At 39.1% G+C, this 21,329-nt stretch overlaps 1 protein-coding gene across 1 annotated transcript in view; it reads left to right on the forward strand.

Moving 5' to 3' along the window:
• The first annotated feature begins 2,002 nt into the window (after nucleotides 1-2,002).
• The window catches only part of pcsk2 (proprotein convertase subtilisin/kexin type 2), a 29,392-nt gene continuing 10,065 nt past the window's right edge, over nucleotides 2,003-21,329 (forward strand). The window contains exons 1-8 of the mRNA XM_080869473.1: nucleotides 2,003-2,508; nucleotides 4,339-4,443; nucleotides 8,538-8,651; nucleotides 9,084-9,192; nucleotides 9,888-9,925; nucleotides 17,785-17,861; nucleotides 18,803-18,891; nucleotides 19,454-19,629. Coding sequence (XP_080725599.1) covers nucleotides 2,326-2,508; nucleotides 4,339-4,443; nucleotides 8,538-8,651; nucleotides 9,084-9,192; nucleotides 9,888-9,925; nucleotides 17,785-17,861; nucleotides 18,803-18,891; nucleotides 19,454-19,629 — 891 coding nt within the window. The 5' untranslated portion in view covers nucleotides 2,003-2,325. The remainder of the gene's footprint in view (nucleotides 2,509-4,338; nucleotides 4,444-8,537; nucleotides 8,652-9,083; nucleotides 9,193-9,887; nucleotides 9,926-17,784; nucleotides 17,862-18,802; nucleotides 18,892-19,453; nucleotides 19,630-21,329) is intronic.

Below are 21,329 nucleotides of genomic sequence, written 5' to 3' on the forward strand. Positions count from 1 at the left end.
AATATGAGCTAAAACATGTTTCTTCAAATGATTCATTAATTTATTTCACATTTTCTCAGGATTTCATGCACTTACTCGAAACCTCTAAAAATCTGACTTTATTCATCCACCCACAAGCTACAAACAGATCTCTTATATACACACTGTTATAAAACTCAAGGGAAATTCAAAAGAATCATTTGGGAGATGCAGAGCTGCACAGCAAGCAGTTCCAGCAATCTCAGATAAAGAGCATGATGTAAATGCATTGTATTTATGTATTATTATAAAAGTATCCTTATATATATTATTAATTTTAACATTAAATTAAAATTAAAACCCTCATTTATTGTGTAACTTTATATTGATTGTGAGAGGTGAGCAGTTTGTACTACTTGCATTTCAAAGAATTTTTTTTCTTTCTGTAATAACTGCAGATAGAGGTGTAATGTCAGCATCACTTCAGACAGTGAGAAGATTTTCAACATCCTGCTGATGTCCACGTCTCTCACAAAACTGTTACTGAGCTGCCAAAAACAATCAAGGTTGCTCTTTAAAAGCAGAAGATGCTACAGCACGTCAGGCACATAGGGAGGCAGGCGGGCCAGGATACAGTCCATGTGAGTCAGCAGTCAAAACATACATGTGGATCACTCATGTGGCCCCAGCAGGGAAGAAATTTTTACTGATGCTGAAGAGAAGGGCTTGCCCAAGCTAAATAAATAATCACTGGGCTACAGAATAGCAGGAGTGTGGGAGGATGTCCGCATGGTGCATGGAAACAGTGATTAGTAAAGCAGATCCACTTATAGAAAATCCACCTTCATTATTTTCTAGACATCTAACTGATCCCCGTGCTATCATTCTCCCTCGTCACGCCTTTCAGATTAATTTAATGTGAACATTATACCAGACAGTATGCCATTATATAAGTACATTAGTATATTTCAAACAAGTACATACAGAGTTAACAGAGAGGAACATTTTAAATACAAAATGAGGTTTTGCATATTTTTTATGGCTGTTCTAATTATGTTCCACAAATATTTGATTTAATGATGCTGCCTCTTGACATTTACTGACATTTGGTGGGGGAGGAAATGATTTGCACAAGAGTATTTTTGTAATTATGATATTTTGCTTATTACTGGACACTGAGGAATGCAAAAATGGTACCGCTCTCAATCCGTTGCTCATGTTCAAAAATGCATGAAAAGTTGCATTAAAGGAAAATTTGCTGAATTTGAAACTGGCTCATGAATGAAGGGGGCTCTGGGGGCATTTTTATTCAGCAATTGCAATGAGTGCTTCTCACTATTGAGTCCTTGTGGCTGAACTGAAAAGACTATAGGATTAACAACAGATAACAGCGCAGCAATAAGCACTCATGATGCTCTTTGGTGAATGTTGTCTGTGTAAAGGAAATTAGTAGCATCACAGCAAGCAACCATTTCCCCATCTTGCTGTACTTTCTCATTCATGCAGACCACCCTCATATCACCTCCCAGCAGCCCTGTATGCCCACCTTCTAGTTTACAGCAGCAAGAAAGCAGGAGGACAGGGAGTCCTTTAATGAGCTACCTTTGTACCAGCACTCCTTTCGCTGCTACATGCTGCTCACCTCCAAATGACCAATTATAGTCCAGTGGGACTATGCTTTCATTCCACTCCACAGAAACGGTCAGGTTGATCATTGCACATATATAGGGTAAAACAAGAGAACTTCAGCCTTAGAAATATATTGAAGAATCATGTCATAAAAATCTTTCTGTAGGACTTCTATAGAAAGCTGTATTTAAAGGTCGCTATATGTCACATGAGTTTTCAGCGGTCCCCCCCCCCCCCAGTTGGATGGCCAGCCCCAGACAGCCTACCCATCAATAGAATTTCCATCAACTCTGAGGACGATAGGAGGAATTCTCCAAGGTGCTGAAAAGTGCCCTCGAGCGCATCCGGGGGAGGAAACGACGGGACACACCCGCCGAGGCCATTGGTACAACGTCACGCGCAGAAACTACCCGAGCTAGGAAGGTAGATGAATAACAGATGAGAGGAGGAAGAGATGGAGGAGGAGAGCTAGAAAGCTGAGGATGCAGGTTTGGTCCACAACCGCCCCAACTCGAAGCACACGGTAAGAGCGGGTACACCTCGGTGAAATCCAACTTCCAGTGCCACCATCAGCTGACGACGAGGAGATGCGTTCGCAAAAGCGTTGATTCGACACCTTTACATCCCGCTGTTCTTCCTCCTGTTCCTCCTCTTCGCTTCTCTGACGTGGAGCATCCCATACACTGATTTTACTCTGACGGGCAAGCAGACAAGGCATACTGACACAAGCCAGACACGATGCTTGGATCGCCCCGATATGGGACAGCCTTGGGATTTACAGTGCTGCTGAACGCGCTGCTGCTTGCGACGCAGGCTGCAGAAGGAGTCTTAACGGACCATTTTCTGGTTCAGTTGCATGAGGACGCACAGGATGAAGCGCACCAAGTTGCAACACAACATGGGTTCCAGAGTGCCCGAAAGGTAGGGATGCTCTGATTAAAAAAGCATCACGCAATCCTGGCAGCAACTGTTTTTCTTTTTCTTTTCTTTCTTTCTTAAGTAAACCGACCAATTGATAAACGAATAAATATTATTAAATGAAAATGTCAGCGCGAAATATTTCTGGTTGTTTAGTAACGTTTGTGGTCATTCTCGCTCTTTTAAAACAATCAGACATATTGCACGTAGTGAAACTATCCAGTAGAGGAGACATTGAGAAGCTTCTTCTGGTTTTCTTCTGGTTTGACTTCACTGCACTTTTTCTTGACTTCATGACGTCATTCTCACTGAACCGCAGGCCTTGTTTATTAGGTTTGCCACCGGCCCGTGGGCTAAATTCTATTTCAAAAACGCATCAAATTTCAGTGTCCTGCAAAAGGAAGATGCACCTGGAGCCATCTGTGAAAGATGCTGTCGAAGAAGAGACAAAACATTTCATGAACAAAACATCACACGAAGTTCTGGTTTGATATAATCCTCACAGTTTTGGACACCCCCTCCCCTTTTTTTAATGCTTCACATCAAAAAACAGCAAATTTACTTGGATACCTTGTTGGATGCCCTCTTTGTCAGAGACTGACATAGAAAAACACATTTTCCAATAAAATATAAAACACCTCTTTATTATTTGTCTTTTGCAGAGCACATAGTGTATTCACATTCATGGCCCTCCTTTGTCTCACCTGAGACAAATCAGATAGCTCGACAAATTTCGGATGCCTTTCAACATGTCAGAAGACTTAACAAGGCGTTTATGGCAGACTGATAGAAATAATTCCCCAGCAGTGTGTGTTCCTTGTCACATGTCAAAATAAATGTGTGGGTGAAATTGGCTGGAGCCTTAGTCAGTGAGGCGTAGCAGTGAACGGAGGGGTGTCTGCACAGCTCTGAATGAGGATGTGTGTTTTTTCTCCTCTCACCTCCACAGTAATAATAATAATAAAGAAAAGTGTTTGATTTGTATCTCATCATCATAATCTGATAACATCCTTGTGGTAGTTGTGCAGCATTGCTATTTCTGCTATGGCTTGCTCGCTTTCTTGTAGGCAATAGATCATCCCCTCCGTCTACTGCCTCCCAGGTTATGTAATCTGCAGCTATATTTGTCTTAATGGGATATGCGCTATTAAACAATGTCTGTGTTGTTTGAATTCTCTTCTTTTGTAGCTTAATTAACTAGACTGGGATACAGACAGGGGACACACATACAAATGTAAGCCTAAAGAGTGGCAAAAGAAAGACAGCAAAACAGATCTGTGATCAGCCAATGTAAAGCAATGATAATGATACTGCTACTGCTACTACTCTTAATCATCGCCACCATAATAATAACACATATTGTAATACTATGAGAACATTTCAATCTGACAAAAATGTTCAAATAAAAGAGCATTGGCAGATAAGGAGAATCTTTTGAGAAGTGTTACATTTTCACATTAGATCTGACAGCCGCATCTGAAACCATTTATTTTGAGGATTGACCTGTGCCCTGACTGTTACTAAAGCATAAGGGGGTCTTTAATCTGTGCACAGTGCTGGAGGGAACGCTCTGGATGATGCATCTCATTTCCCTCCCCATGTGACTTATTATGGTTGATCCCAATGCTGTTCTCCAGGCTTAACCGTCTGTGAAAGCCAGGGAGTCAGTGCCCTTGTTTCCATCTGGAAGATAACCTGCTATCCTCTTTCCTTTATGAACTATTGTATTTTGATTTGTCATTCACACTTTATGATTGCTGCCTCAACCCTCCCATCTGTATTTCTGCCCCTGATCCATTTCCCTGTCTTGTACTTCTTTTCTTTTCTTTCCAGCTTCCCTTCGGAGAAGGGCTCTTTCACCTCTACCCTCAGGATACTTCGAAGAGGCGGAGCAAACGCAGTGCCCGTAGGAGACAGCAGCTCCAAAAAGACAAAAGGGTAAGAATGCATATGACAATGAAACAATATACTGTGTATACATGTGTCTTTTTTCTATATGTAAAAAGTCCTGAATAAGAGATTTAACTTAAGCAGTGCTTGTTACAAAAAAGCAAGGTGCAGGTTCCAAGAAACATTCTAAATAAAGACAATACATAGATATAAACTCTCACAAGGACGGGATTTCACAAACCACTTGGCAAACAGCAGGCTAAAGAAATTCTAAGAAATGAAATAAACTACTACACAATCACCCTCATTTCATCAAACTGAAACTTCCAATGAGCTACTGAAGCAAAATCCTTTGGCTCCACATCTAGTTTAGTGCTTTATTGTGTATATAGTCATAGCAGTTTTACCACCAGTTCTCAATGAGAAATTGCAGTCCTTACGCAACTACAGGGTAATTATGCAGTAACACTATGATAAGCTGTGGCTCAGCCTAAGATTAACTGGTCGTCGTCCTGACTTTTTTTCTGTTTATTTTTCAGAAAAACAAAAAAAAAATAAAACTTGTTTTTCCCATCAGAGCCAAATAGAATGCAAGCAATTCCAAACCCAGCACTAAATAACATGCTAAAACGTAATACACTTGTTTTTGGACGTTATTTTAGATTTTATTTTTCATAATGTTGCAGTGAATCTAATTCCTTGTTTTATTTCATTTTTGTATTTTATGATTAGCATTTTCCTCAGAAACATTTTGATTGCACACAATAATAAACAGGGCCATTTCTTGGATTAGTCGGCGCTTCAGTGGTTCTGCATTTACAGTAGTAAAAGCTGAGCTATATTAATGAGAAAAAGTGGCTTTTTTTTTCTTCTGACATCTGCTTTTCTAATGAAAATATACTTTCTTACAAAGTCTGGTGATGTTTATGTTGCACTTGGTTAAGTATGTAATCATTAATTTGGGATCTTAAATGTTTGGATTGGGTAATAAGTCGTGCAATGATCGATTTCCACATACAGTTTGTTACCTCTTGACAAACAATAGCTGTAAGTAAACATTATTCTCATTTTCAAGTAATCTTCTTATTGTTTGGGTTAATATTTAATAAGTCTACCCATTTACCACAATTTTTCCGCTCATAAGGCCTTACACACGTAAAGCAATGCCTTTTTTGGGGATTGCTTTGTAGCTAATGGCCTATGACAACCTCAAAGTAGAGATTAGTTTTGACCTGACTCGCCCACTTTGGGTTGCCAGTGGTTATTTCCCCTGTCACTGCTACAAGTCGCCCACTTCCACTGATGTTTTAATCTCAATTAACTGCTACTTGTCCTGTAAGACAAAGTCTCACAATAATATTTATTTTTTGTCTGACCAACTGTCCAATACCCCAAAATATAATCAGTTTACAGTAATGAAGAAAAGTATCAACTCTTACATTTATGGCAGTAAATATTTGCCCTTTTTGCTTGAAAAATAATTCAATCAATTATGAAGCAAGTGTAAATTATGGTAATCTCATGACAGTCATGACACTGGACTCAGTCACAAATTGTTTCAGCTGTTTTTTCTTATATAAAAACCACGTATGCGCTGCATCTTGAAGCTCAGTACTGTTGTGTGCTGAGCTGTGTGTGTTCAGCTCTGTCCACTGTTGGATGCAGTGAAAGTGGAGGTCCTGCTGCAGACAATCAGCTAACCTCTCTAATTGCGTTTGTGAGAGGTGCTAATGAAAATAAATGCGAGCCACTCTGACGAGCTAATTCTGCAAATGGAAGTGAGACAGCACGAACATGGGCAGGTCTACATTCCAGGTTTTAATCAGCTGCTTGACATGCTCACGTGTGACACCAAGGCTTTTGCTTTCTTTGGATTTCCAGAACCTATGAGGTCAACAAGTCTGATTTTATATTCTGTGTTTATAATTTTGACGTATCTTTCTGTCATTTCCCAACCTACAGTAATATCTCTCAGCTCTGTGAACATAAAAGAAAGATCTAATTGGTGGAAATTGTATTCCACAGCCCTAAATAAAGAAGCATTGTATTTAGTAGATATTATATTCTGTTAAACCTCTTTTTACCTGTAACTGAGTCATTAAACACTCATTTAACATGCAGTCTAATTGAGTAGCAGTATTGATGGAACTGGGTGGTGTCCCAAGAACCCTGTTATTCCTCAGATTCTATTAGTGGAGCGTGTTGACCCACTTCCGACCCAAATAATCTACTTGTATCTCTCCTTTGCATTTCTCTCTGTGCATACCTGTCTATACTTCCCTGCTTTTTCCCAGTTTATCCACTGATCCGTCCATCCATAATTCCTGAAATACACTTTTTTTAATGAGACATAGATAATATAATATAGCCTTTTAATAGAGATTAAAAGGCTATATTAAAAAGTGGGAATGGAACAAAGGTGGAATGTAGAACATTAAAAAAAATGTTGTGAGTGAGCAGCATCCCCTGACCCCGAAAGATGCACGCATGGAAAAGCCAGGAGGGAAATGAGGGCAGTGAGAAAGGAGACAGCCAGCACTGCTCTTTGATTTGGAGTGAACTGAAGCATTGTGAGCAGGCAGTGGCAAAGGCGGAGAGTGATGGCAGTGCATGGGCACTGTTTGATGTTGTGAGTGGGCAGTATGACATGCTGTCTCAAGGGAAATACCAACTCTCCTGCCAAGTAAAGGAATAAACTGCTGATGGATGGAAAGAAGACGAGGAAATGCCAGGATAATATAGATATTGCCGCTAGCCGCTCTGAATATGAATGCAATTTTGTGAAAACAAAAGTAATATAAGGCTAAAACAGCGATCTTACTTTAAGCAAGAGATCTTACTTTACAGAGTTAGTTTCTGTTTAGCTGATTTGTGTGCTTATTTACAGTTTCTTTGCCTCATGATTGTGTAGGGTATACCATAACAGGAGAGCCAGCTGAATAGGCTTTGGCCATTTTAGAAGGACACATTTAAGTGCTGCTCCGCTCTCTTATCTTTGCGGGTAAACACGCCAGACAATGCCTGTTTCTTTGTGACACACTAGAGGGAATTTGTGAAGGGTAAACATAAGAGGAACATTTAGCTGGAGACCTCTTTTGAAAATGAAGCTTTGAAATTGTGAAAAACACATTTAGTTTCTCACGTACAACCGCACAGAGAAATAGAGAGAATCAGAAACTGACCCAAAACCTTCAAATGAAATCATTGTCCATATGACCTTCAAGACAAGCAGAGTGTTGGCAATAAATTTCAAATTGAGAGCTTCTCTTCAGGCTTGGTTTAGCCAGTGCCAGACTCTAAAAGATTAAGTGGCTTGTTGTTCCTTTGCCTCTACTTCACATATTCAGCTTTTCCAAATGACTGAATATGGGTACAGTATTTTAGAGAGAGAGAGAGAGAAAAGTTAAACTGTCACAGGAGATGGGGTGCAGTTCCCAATTAGAATGACTAAATTGATAGGTTATTATTACTCCTGTCCTCAGTTGCTGACAGAGATGATGGCAGCGGAATAATGGGAGTGTTTTCTTAGCTCTATGATTTGAAGTGTGAGCAGAAATTAAATACAACATCGCTATCAAAGACAACCAGTCATTTTCATGCCAACCACCAGCTAATCAAGCAACTACATTTCATCCCAATCATTTATTTGTTCTGTCCTATGTTATCTTTCTGAGCTCGATAATGGTTATTGTGGCAGCATTCAGTAAGCATTTGTAATCCAAATCAGAGCTGTTCATCTGCTGAGATTTCTTTGATGATTCAGAGAAACACAAGCGTGTTTGCGAGTGTAATTGCTGTGGCTTTTGAGCATACTGACAAGGTGAGTTTGGGAGCCCCCGGCTCCAGCTGCAGCCACTCTTATTAGGAGAAAAAAAATAGCCTCTTTCATTTAGGTGATGTTCTGCCTTCACGGTACAGTAGAGCACAGCTGGGTTTTGTGATTTCCTGTGCACAGAGCAATCCCAGGCAACATCTCAAGCGTCATATCAAGCAGAATCTTATTGCTTCTGTGCTCCAGCATAAACACACCTGGGTTTCATTTGGCTCTTTGTATGATTCTTTTCAAAATGTGCATGAGATCATTGTTGATTTTAAACTGACATTGACCTGACTTTTTTTTCTTTTTTCCCTTTCCCCCGCAGGTGAAGAATGTCATGGAACAGGAGGGATTCAGTCGTCAGAAGCGAGGCTACAGAAATATCAACGATATTGAAGTTAACATGAGTGACCCTCTATTCACCAAGCAGTGGTATCTGGTGAGTAATAAGCCAGCTAGCTGTCTGCGTGAAGCCTGACCTTTAGCACCAGCCCACATTTTTTCCACCTTAATTACTCAGAGACCGACCATATTCCCTACCGCCTTCTGTATGAACATTGTTATTCTTTGTTAAATTAGCCTGGCAAATATCATGCCATCTCATCTCTGCATTCATGTTGCCTAGTTTCCCCTCGTTTACATTAACCGGTGAGCATGAATTTGATGCTGTAACAAGCTCGCTTTCATTCATCTGGCATGTCAGATGAATCTGCTGACATTTACTTCCCCTTCCTTTCAAAATCACCCTCAAGCAGTCCTTATCCATAACATCCTGCACATACACACATTCTGCATGTTGACTAATTTCCTAATGGTGGCTCACCTGGGTGCCATGAGTCATGGACGTTCTCCATATTGTCTGAGTGATTAGATAAACACAGGCCAGGCAGACGGGACCCCTGGGCTGGATCTTAATGTGGCTGAAGCTTGGCAACTGGGCTACACAGGCAAAGGAGTTACCATCGCAATCATGGATGACGGTGAGTATAAAATCCTTAATTTATAACCAGGAGCACTGTCTGGAAGCACTTAATCACACCTCCAAATATCCATCGAGCCGATTTATTTGTATATGTTGAACTTAATAAAGAATGTATCTTGGTTCTGATTAATTTGTCTCCCTGTTTGAGGGGACTCACAGCATGAAATCAGGATTTACTGACCAGGTTTTCAAACAGCCGCATGTCATTGTGCAATAAAAAAAACCAGAAACCTCTTTCTCCTTTAGTATGCATGCTGTTTTTTTTTATACACACAAAGAAGCATTTAATCATTTTTGTATATATTGAATATTACCATTACAACTGTTGAATCCAAGCTGACAGGCTCAATTTTCTAGTTTAAAGTCCAAAGATACAACTGCATTTGATTTCATTATATTTGAGACGCTGGGCCCTGTGATTGTGGAATATTAATTTTAGAGATTGTTAACATGTAATTTTTTTTCTTTTCCCAGTTCGTTAATCATCTAAATTGAATTGCGCAATTTGAGTCATTTGCAAATTTGTGAAAAGTTGTGTCAGAATAATATCATTCATCATTATCCTCATTATCAAGCATTCAGAATATAATAAAGCAAAAAGGAAACCATGATATAAAAATGGCAAGATATTTTGCTATCCTCTGTGATGCATGCTATATGACTCAATATTAATTAAAAAAAGTCCCATTTCAGGTATTGACTATCTACATCCAGACCTGGCATCAAATTATGTGAGTACATACATTTTCTTTTAATGTCATACTTTCCTTCATTTGCGTAAAGTGCTGTTAATAAACAAAGCAGGAGTTTAGGTCGAGGATTTCATGGGCTTCGTGTGGTTTGTCATTGCCAGTGACAGGTGCTTTCCAAGTTGCCTTCATGGCTGCTGAGTCTCCTTGTGTTCCCGGAGGACGCAGAGGCAGGCAGACGGCCAGCCAAGCTGTTTAATGTTAATGCACACTGCACTGTAGCAGGCACAATGGCAGGCCGATCTGTCACAAGCAGAGATAATGCCAGGGTAGTTGGTGCTGCATAATGTGATGCTCTATCTCCAGAATACTGATAAAACCTTAAAGGACAAGAGGGATTGCTAAATGGAACACGGCCTTGAAGGTTCAGTCTGATTACACTATAACTTGTGCAGTTTCATCAGTGTGTCTGCATTGTGGTGTCTTCTTCAATCTAGGGATGAACAAATGCAAACCTTCTAAAGAAACTCTAATGCTTTGTTGAGTTCAAAATCCTCCTACTTGAAAACTGATGTTTATGGTATTTTAGGCTTTTATCTAAAAATGCCAAGAGTTTTGACTCTTTTTTCAGCTGTTTGCTTATGTTTTGTTTCCAGGAGATTATCCTGATGCAAAGGGCTTTCTGTTTGTACTTGTCTGCTGTAGCTATTGCTCATTAAATGTGGCTTGTTTTTTCCCCCTGTCATGCATGTATCCATTTTTGCCTGCCTTTGCATGTCTTGCCTGTGAACAGAGATGAGCTGTGGCCCAAAAATAACACAGCCTCAGCTGTGTTGATGCGGGAGCATCCTCCGCTGGATTGATGGATCATGCTGTGCATAGATCCAAAGTGTGTGTCTGTGTGCGTGGCACTGTGTATGTAATCCTGTGGTGCTATTGTTGTTGTGCTTTTTTATAGACCTAGACATACCTAGAAAACCCCCCCGAAACAAAACGAAGAAAACATTAAAAACCATTTTGAGTTGATCTCGAGTCGTTACTTTGAATTGATTATGTGGTAGAGCTGCTTTGAGGAGACAAATGTCAGCTCTTGCAAGGGTTTTAGGCTGCTTGTTTTTCAAGATCATAATGCTACAGTTTACGAGATACATTTTGATATGACAAATAAAAAGCGAGGCTGTGTTTTATTTGCAAGGGCAAGAGTAATAGTGCTTCACAAGATTCACAAAAACACACATCTCACAATTCAAGTCTTTCACTATATTCTAACAAGTTCTATATATTGTTTTTACTACCATCAAAAAAATTAAAGAACTGAATATAAAATAATAGTAGTAAAAATCACAGGCAAAATAACAGACATTGAATCTGATTTAATTCCTACAGATGAGAATGGAGTTGATCTTTCTTTGTATCTCAGCACGCAGACAATCTGCATGGGCCTTGTAGTTATAGTAAAATGTTGAAAACAGGACCCAATGGTGTTGGTGACCCTTGCAAGCCTGGAATGAAAAGTTCATTTTATTTCGCTTTTTTCAATTTCTAAATAACAATGACATAATTGCCTGAATAAACTGACTGTGTGATTTGAGCTTGATTGCCTAAAATACCAACTCTCACCCCTTACAAATGAAACAAAATGGTTTGGTCCACCCCATACCAGGACTGCCCTTTGCAGCACTGATAATATTTTATTTATTCTACCTTGGGGACCGTGAGCCACTGTATCCACACAGAAAAGAAAGCAAGAAGAGGGAGAGAAAGCAAACAAAAGGACATCGCCTGTTAACAAAGGTTAGCATAGCTCACGTAGAAGGTTAAGTATTGTTCAGTTATCAGCAGTTGTTAAAAACAGTGAATTATAGTCGAAATTAACCAGCACAACAGCCAGAAAGAGTGAAGTAGTAACAGGTCCCTCTCCAAAAGGATGCACAAGATGTGACAAAAGGTGAAGTCCCATAGCTGCAATGAAGAGCTGTTTCAGCTGAAAGCTTAGCACTAAGCTTTACTGTATGTTGGACCAGCTGTTCTGAGCTGCCAGGTATTTTGAGGAAGCCTTTGTATTCCAGGCTGATGAAACAGTATGCTAAAATACCACAGTGACACTTCACTATATTTAGCATGGTTCTAATGAAACAGCATGAGGCAGCAGATAACTGAAACAATTTTTCAAAAGTGGATACATACATGAGAGTTTTTTCGCTTCTTCCTCTGCAGCCATTAGTTTGAAAAGTCCCATGAGCCGGGTGAAATTTAGGAATGTTGCAGTTGGGCAGTCATTCCCTTCCTAGGAAACAACTGCTTCACTACAAAGATTCAACCACTGGATAAATTTCAGCATTTAACTTTTGATTTATCTGCATTCTACCATAGGAAAACCAAGTTAATTCAAACATGGCCCATTTATCCCCCTGAAGTTCAGTGAAATTCGTGTATTTAATGCATGAAGACTTCTTTACCCATGGCTCAGCTCTTCTATGTCTTGTCATCAATTTATTATTGTTATTATCATTGTTATTAACAGGGTAACACTAACACCGATAGACAGATAACTACATCACACCAGCAGCCACTTTAGAACCACCAGTTAACCTGGTAAGCCCGTCTTTGGACAGACTCAAACACAGAACCTTCTTACTGTGAGGTGACCGGTAGCTCTGTGCTGATACACTGATATAACTAATCTAACTACATTACGTATAGTATTTAATGCTGTCAGTTAGTGTTCTCTTTGTTCTATCCTCTCCTGGTTTATATAATGCCCTTCTACTCTCACGTAACACTCAAATCCTTTTTTACACTGCAAACTGGATCCACAGACACAATTTCAACACTCACAGACACGTGAGCCCACATGGATGTCTCAGGAGATATGTGGGGTTCAAAGGTCTAAATAACTAATGACTCTGACTTCTAAATTCAACTTCTATATTGTTGAATGTCTGTGGTTGTAAAAGCATTTTAGAATCTTTTAGATTCTTTATACTGAAAATGACAATCATCTTGGTTTTCAAATGACTAATGAGCTTTCTCAAGAAAGTAATCATAAGAGTATAAATACTGATTTTGGCACTTGTATCCACCTGTAAATGATTTCTCTATAACGTTAAGTAATCGGCTGCACTGCGTGTTGAATGAGTGGCGTGCCATGAAACAACCAAGGCATTTTGAAGAAGCCAGTGTGTTTCAGGCTGATGAGATGGCATTTTAAAATACCACAGTGATGCCGCTTGTTAATTTAGTTTGTTACTTATATGGGCATGGATGCGTTTCTTTAGCTTTTGCTACTTCAAATCAAACGGCACACAAACACTCTTGTGCGTACACTCTTGCAAATGTTTTCATGTATCGTTAAATTATCAGATATGCAAAGATATGCCATGTATGAGATCTCTAACTTTTGTGTTTGATAACATTTAAGGATAATTTAATTATTTACAATTATTATGGTGTTTCTAGGGGTGTGACCTTAGCACCAAAAAGGTTGAAATCTGCATAAGACTGTAAACAGATTAAGACACTAATAGTATTTTGAGACATAAGGGTTGAAATGTGAGCGGATTTCAAACTGTGCTGATTCATGGACATATTCTAGATTTTTATTAAATGAAAATGTAATTACTGGCTGATTTCAGTGACCACTACAGATTGCTGTGTATGGTTGTCAGAGCAATTTTCTTTCTTTTTTTTTTAGTCAAAAGTTGCATGAGCGATATGGCACAAGAAAGAGACTGCTTATTTATAGGGGCCATAGTTCTGAGACAAGTGCATGCAACTTGATCAATGGTGTTATTTGTTATTCGCTTTAGAGGATATAACATTTGTCTTTTCTCTTTTAAATTGAACTTTGTGAAAGGTTGTAATATTGAGTTTTAGGTCCTTTCTGAGGAATGTCATGTTGTTTTCTGTAATGGAGAGATGTCTTCACAAAGACTTTTTAAAAGATTTTAAAGGGAATTATGTGGCCTAAGATTATGTCCACTAAAACTGAGAATAGGCAGTGTAAACTCCCTGAAATTGGTTGGGACCTTGTACTATAGTTAAAGTGTTTTGCCAAGGGCTTCCAAGAAATCGTGCATTAACTTTCCTACATTATAAATTTGCTTATCAGCACTAGTGGCCTGTTGAAATCTGTCCTGATAACATGATAAATGGTTCTGGGAGAGATACATAAGAAAGTTTTGTCTGAGTTTCCCCCTTCATCACCAACATACCTCAGGAAATAAAACAAATTTTAACTACTTAGAGCAATTTCTCAGGGGTCCCACTAATATGTCGTATTACACTGACTTGGTCCAGTCATTCCCATGTTGGGCCGGACAAAACAACATGATTTGTAAAATAAGGAGAGGGTTAGATTAACATCTTTAAGCTCTTCTTAAATGTTTTCAGTATTTTCAGTACTTTTACCACTTCAGGTTAAAAAGTTAAAAGTAGTGTTTAAATAAAGCCATAGTAAAATTTAAAGGTGAAATATCTCTTTGACAGGATATCTTAAAAAGGCTTAGTGTAAATGTGGCAAGAGCCCTGTCCGGATACATCTTCTCCTTTTGGCCCGATAAGCCAAAAAGCTGACAGAAATATGGAGTAAACGAAGTTGTACAGTTGTACAGTTGCACAACCTTACTTTGCAGCTGTCAATTGAGTGAATGAGCTGTTAACTCGTGTGATCTAATTCTTACTATAGCTGACTCTAGAAAAAAAAAATACTTGCCTCACTACCACATGAGCATGGATGGATGACAAGTTTGCTTCATTGTTCACTTAAGTACCATAAGCTCATGTGACAGTGAACAGCTAGTGGTTGCTGGGGAAAGCTGACGAGGCTGAGGCTCGGCAGAATCCATTATTCCGACTGTTGCTGTGCACAGGACAGCAGAGAAAGAGTAGAGCCTGATTGATAGCAGAAGAAGAGCTTGAGAAGCACAGAAAGTCATTCATCGACAGGCTTGGTGTCATTTATTACTAGGGCTCAGGACTTTTCACTTCATTTAATAAAAGACAACAAGGACACACTTCTGCGTCTGACATGGACTCAAAATCTATTAGGGAACGGCATGTTCTAGTTTCAAATGTTTCTGCTCTGAGTATTAACATTTAAAGACAAAACTTTAGATTTCTAACTTTGCTTTTGTTGAGCCATATGTTATATGTAATTTTTGTGTGGCATCATACCTACTTAGAGCACGAAAAGAGGAAACCAAATGTCACAAATACTTTAGGTAACTTTCACCTTTCTGTTTATTACCCCTTCTCTTTAAACAATTACATAGTTATGAAGTGATCTCCATCACGTAACCCTAGTGGCTCTAAGTATTTGTACTGTCCTCTAGTTGTCTGCTCCACATTGTGATAATTACAGTGTTTCTCCATTGGGTCACTAAGCTATTGTCGTTTTTCTTCTTCCATTGTTGCTGACTGAGTCATCTCCTCCAAATGCCAGCCTACACAGCTCACAATCTGCAGCATGGAAACAGCCTCCAAGAATGATCTGATGTATTTGGGTCTGTAGCTAATGAACAGTGCTGTGTTTTCTCCGTGACCACACAAAGCGGCATGTTATAGGGACTAAATACACAGCTCAAAACAGGATGCACTCCAAGTGACAAGAGTGACAAGTAAAGGAGAGACTTCACCTGCTGCAATAAGTCAATAGGTCATTTTGTATTAAAGTAAGAACAAGTGTAGTGTTTACCCGAGGATGTCTTACTGTGTGTGAATATCTTCCAGACATGGTTATTCTGATAATTCTGTTGACTGGGTTACTATCTGTCAGCGGATGTGTGTCTGTCTCCTGCATTTTCTTTCTCTTGCTTTTCCGTTGCTGTTTGCTCTGATCATATTACTTTTGGCCATGTGGAATTAAATGTTGGCAGTGATTTGGCCATTACTTTCTCAGTTTGAAATCCCCACTGTGACCACACATTACTTTAGTATTGCCGCAGATTAAATATTGGTAGTTAAGTGTTGCATGAAGGTGTTCAAATGAGTTTTAATGTATAAACCATACTGTAAGTTTATTAGGATAAGCTAGCTAAATCTAATACAGTCGAATACAATTCTGCACTACAATAAATCATGTCTTTATGAAGGTTAGACAATAATGTTCAATGCTGATGTAAGCTTTTCTATGCTGCTCTAAGGTATTGTGCAAAAGTCTCGAGCCGCCACTCATTTCTTTATATTTTGCTTCCAAAGAACCAGGCCAGACTTTTTAAAGTGATCTAGGCCAACAATTCTCCAGGCTTTCTAAAGGTCTTTCAGTGTTTTTCTTTGGACATTGACTGCTTCTTTACTGAGTCTTATCTTTTTAATTTCAGAGGAATTGTTTTTTTTTTGTTTATTTGTTTTAGCCACTTAGCACTGACCTATCAATCTTTCAAACATAAAAAGGCATATATCTTAAAGGATGAATCAGTATTGTCTAGATAACATTTGTTCTATGGTGACAACTTGGCAAAGAACCAATTTGTTCCAATTTTCTTAGCTGAATCTGTGAAAAATGTCAAAGATAACACAGTTTGACTTGCATGAAATATTTTTTTTCAGTAAGGTGAAAAAAAAATAGCTATTAAATGAAAACCTAGGCAAGTCTTGGCATAGTGTGCAGTGTGTCCTTAAGAAGAATTGAAGAAACTGGACAAGCGGAGGACAAAAGAGGAAGTACTAGGCTTAAAAAACTACTACAGTTGAACAGTATTTGAAAGTCATGTACTCAAAAATAGGAAAACAAACAAAAGACCTGCCAGAAGACCTGAGAGATGCATCTGTCATTTCAGTTGATTCATCGACTTTTTTCTGAAGTCTTAACAGAAATGATCTCAATAAAAGTGTGGCTGTCAAGGACTGAGTCATTCTTCAGGTAGGGAAACAGGTTGAGGTATGCCAAATTACACAAGAACTGGCAGGTATGAACTGAATGATAAATCCATCTTTGATTCAAATATCAGTATGTATGAAAGAGGTCAGGTAAAACAGTGAGAGTTGAAGTCATCTGTGAAACATAGTGGTGGGTCTGGTATAGTTTAAGGTGGCATTTCAGGCACTGGTGTTGGAAATCTTTTCACAATTGTGGAAATTATGATCACGGAAAAGTATTTTGGTCCAACACACCATGCTGTAGCATGTCTGGAAATACTCTAATTGGCAATGACTGCATTGTTCAGCATGGCAATGAGGTCAAATATAAAAGCATAAAAGATAGAAAAACACATAATGGACACTATCATTCATGGACTGGCCTCCCCAGAGCCTGGACCTCAGCATTGTAGCAGTGTGATCATCTTGACACGCAATGGAGGAAAACTCAACCAACACAAAAAGAAAAGCTTTGAATGCCCTTCAAGAAACTCAGAGAGTTATTTCTGAAGACAACTTTAAAGAATTCCCAGAAAACCTAAGAGAGTTCAAGCTGTGTAAATAAAGGTGGTCAGACCAAATAATGACTATTGTCTTATATATTCTGTTTTCATGTATGATTGAAAATGCTCCAAAAGACTACTTCACCTATTTTCCATTTTCCATGCAACATATAAAGGAATGTGCAAAGAAATTGTTTTTTTTGTTTTGTTTTGTTTTTTAACAAAAACAATATCAGACTAGATGTAGCCTGCCTTCACTGCTGCTTCATGCTGTAGTTTTGGCAAAAAAAAGTGAATGAAAACATTTCTAAAAATGCCTAAATCTTCCCTGAGCTGCAGGTTGGGTGGCTAGATTTACCTGATTAGCTTCCGCACTAGCAAGCTTAGAATTCAAAATCACCCCTGACCGGTGCATAAGGATGACAGAACAGACTGTGATAAGGTCAGCACTTGACTGTGAAATGCTCTGCCCTGTCGTCTCTCCTGCTGTTTTTCTGTCTCTATGTTGTTTTCGTAAATGCATCCATTCGGTCCTTTCAGAATGCCGATGCCAGCTATGACTTCAGCAGCAATGACCCGTTCCCATTTCCGCGCTACACAGATGACTGGTTTAACAGGTAAAGCTCGCCCAGACATTGCCTATTTCTATATACACATACTCAGTGTGTTTTTGTGTGCACGTGTGTGCTCTCCCTAGAGTCTGGCAGCTCTCTTCTATTGATTTTCTCTCCACATAGTTCCATTAAGACATAATGGTGTGGTATAAACAGAGCTGTTGTCCAACACAAGAGAATAGAAAACACAATGGCTATTTTTAGCTTCTCACTTGGAGGAGATAAGGTGGATAAAGGCGGACAACCACAAGTCTAGTCTCCTCTCAGGGACAAGTGTTCATGGTGGTGACCTTCTGTCTGATAACGTCTTATCTGCCTCCCAATCACACCAGGGGATCCACTACCACTACAACACATATGGAGCAAAGGAGCAAAGAGAACTATATTCTTTCTCTATCTCTCCTTCTGTACCTCCATCTGCTCAGCTATATCTACATATGTGCAAGTGTCTGTTACATAGAGAAGCGGGTATTTGGGTCTGGTACTGAAGCAGTTGCTGACTGCCGGGCAATACTTGCTGGTTAATCGGCTGGTTGTTATAAATAGCTGCCTGTCTGTAGCAAAGCATGCTGGGAAAGAAGGGTTGACTGCAGTGTCCCTGTGGGGAGTAACGGGATGGAGACATAGACACGCATCACATGACGAACACAAAACGCTGATATGTGCAGTCGTACTCAGACTCATATAAATGCTCTGAAAATGGATGGAAATGTTGCTTTTCCTCAGGCAGATCCATTCTGTTAATTATAATAGATTTATGGCTAAATCTACCCATGCTGTTATCAATATCCTCATTCTAGACACACACAAAGGCAACAATGACAAGGGGTACAATGAATGTGTGAATGCTTAGCTCAGACCTAAACCACAATATATCATTTTCAAATGTATGTAAATGAATGCAAATCATTTTAAGCGCTTTCTTTGCTTTCCGCTGTCACAAGTCACGGCACAAGATGTGCTGGAGAGGTTTCTGCGGCAGCCAACAACAACATCTGTGGTGTGGGAGTCGCCTATAACTCCAAGGTGGCAGGTGTGTGTTATAATAAGCTTGCAGTTTCAACAGAGGAATAACAATGAGGGGACAGCAATGTTAAACACGATGATGGTGATGTGGTGAAAGCTGGGAGGGTGATTCAGCAAGGGAGATACTAAATGCTTCACCTATAAAATATACTGTAGGGCATTATGGAAGAGTAGAGTTACATTGCTGAAACATGTTAAAATGGTATTTCTCTACTCACAGAAGTAGGAAGATTTAGATTCAACTGAAAAACAGGACAAGAGTCCAGTTTTTGTTTCATTTTGATTTTGATTTTGATTTTTTCGCTTTTTGAGTAACAAATTAGAAATAAGAAAATCAGTACTGACAGCTTGATTTATGTTCTGCTACAAAGCTAACATAAAGATTTGCTTTAAACATTGTTTAGGGTTTACATGCATGAATGCATCATACTTTTTGCACACTATGGATATGCAAAACCTATGCTTTCTTTAATTAGCAAGTAAATTAGTAACTTATACTTACTTTTTGGTATCAACTTGACGGCATCTGTTTGTACCACAAAACTGGAGTCAGACTTTTACTCTTTCAGGTATCAGAATGCTGGACCAGCCATTTATGACTGACATCATTGAGGCATCATCCATCAGTCACATGCCCCAGATTATTGACATCTACAGTGCTAGCTGGGGACCAACTGATGATGGCAAGACAGTGGATGGACCCAGAGAGCTCACATTGCAGGCTATGGCAGACGGCGTGAACAAGGTAAAGGCGCACCTTCACCTTGTGCTGTGAGCTTTAACCTGTGATGGAAATTTATCTTTAAATCTCTTGAATGAAATCTTCATTTTTTTAGTGCCGCCCCCTGTGAAGGTTTTACTCACCCTTGAAGTGGCACTAACAAGTACACAGGGTCTTTTATTACACCAGCTGTAGGGTTTTGAGAAATTGAGTAAAGTCACCTGTTCAAAACTGTAAATGGGTTGTGGTTACCATAAGATTTTCTTTTCATTTTGTTTTTAATTTAATGTTTCAATTAGTTTCTAGAGTATGATTTCATATTCTTTTTATTGTGTTTAGTTTTATTACATTTTCTTTTTTATTACTATTCTTCTAGAATGAGGTGATTTGTCAGGTGCTTATGTTTTACATGTTCATAAGAGACATTAGAATACAAATATATTTAATTACCTTTAATTGACTCACTATCATGTAGGTAGTCTAAAGACTCAATACACACCTTGTTCAACAAAATGCTGTATGATTTGTTTTTGTTTTATCTCAGATTTGTGAGTGCACTTATTTCTGTTTTTAAGTTTAATATTTATTTTATTTCCATTAATTAAAATGTTTAGCGTTTAGTTTTTAATCTAGTTTTAGTCAAAGTCAAAGCATTTGCATGTACGTAACAATTCCAATTACTCTCAAATATACTTTGTGTTTTGTGCCAGTTATCAAATGTAGGCAAATGTAGTTAAACAAGTGCAACTGTGGACAATCTATCGCTCAACTTTAATATGACAGCATTGTACTTATGAGCATTTTAGCAAAGCTTAAAGCATGTAGATTACAATGCAGACTCATAGAGGCCTCACACTCTTCTTCATGTTTTGCTTGAGTGATGCTCATGAGCCAAATTACTCTTTGCGGATGGTGAGGCACAAGTAACTACTATACTAACGCAAAGATGAAAAGGTGATACCTTCAGGGTACCATGCGCTCTACAGTACACTGATGCTGAACTACAGCCAGTGTAGATCAGTGTAGATTTTTTCACTCATCCAAGTGACTTCTTCAGTCTCAGCTGACTGCAGATTTCTCCAACCCTTATGAACAGCACATTTGCATAGTGACTGAAACTAAGACCACTGACTAACAATGGGCCGTGTGGTCAGTTTCCTGATTATTAATATACAAACTGTCAACGACCATTGATCAGTGGCCATGAGTACCATTCACACAAAGTTGGGGAATGGCTGCAATCAAAGCATTGGAAGATGGTGAAAGATGAACCCTTCGGCCCCCTAAAGGGATGGTCTTCCCTCCTTGACTCAAACCAGCATTCCTCCCTGTCCAGGATGCCTTTCTCCAGTTAAACATAATCACCTTTCTGGGATTTCCTTACTGGATGACTGAGCATGCATGAACACACTCCATATTCACTTCCTAGAGACTTACTCTAACCTAACATCTACTACTAACCATTACTCTGACCTTGAAAATAAATAATTTTTCAATTTAGGGCCAGACAACATCAGCAGTGTCTGGACCAAACACACACACAAACACTCACACAGCTGTCATGCTAGTAGTGCCACTGCCAGTTGCTTGCCTGATTAATCATCATGTAGCCAGGTGTGGGTTGGTCTGAAATGACCCTGTCGTAGGCAGGGTAGGTGAGCCGGAGCAAAGCTCACTGTAATGTCTGATCATGTAAACACAACTAATCAAGCAGCCACTCTGCG

Source organism: Rhamphochromis sp. 'chilingali' (assembly GCF_963969265.1).
Source record: "Rhamphochromis sp. 'chilingali' genome assembly, chromosome: 20".
In the NCBI taxonomy this organism is placed as follows: Eukaryota; Metazoa; Chordata; class Actinopteri; order Cichliformes; family Cichlidae; genus Rhamphochromis; species Rhamphochromis sp. 'chilingali'.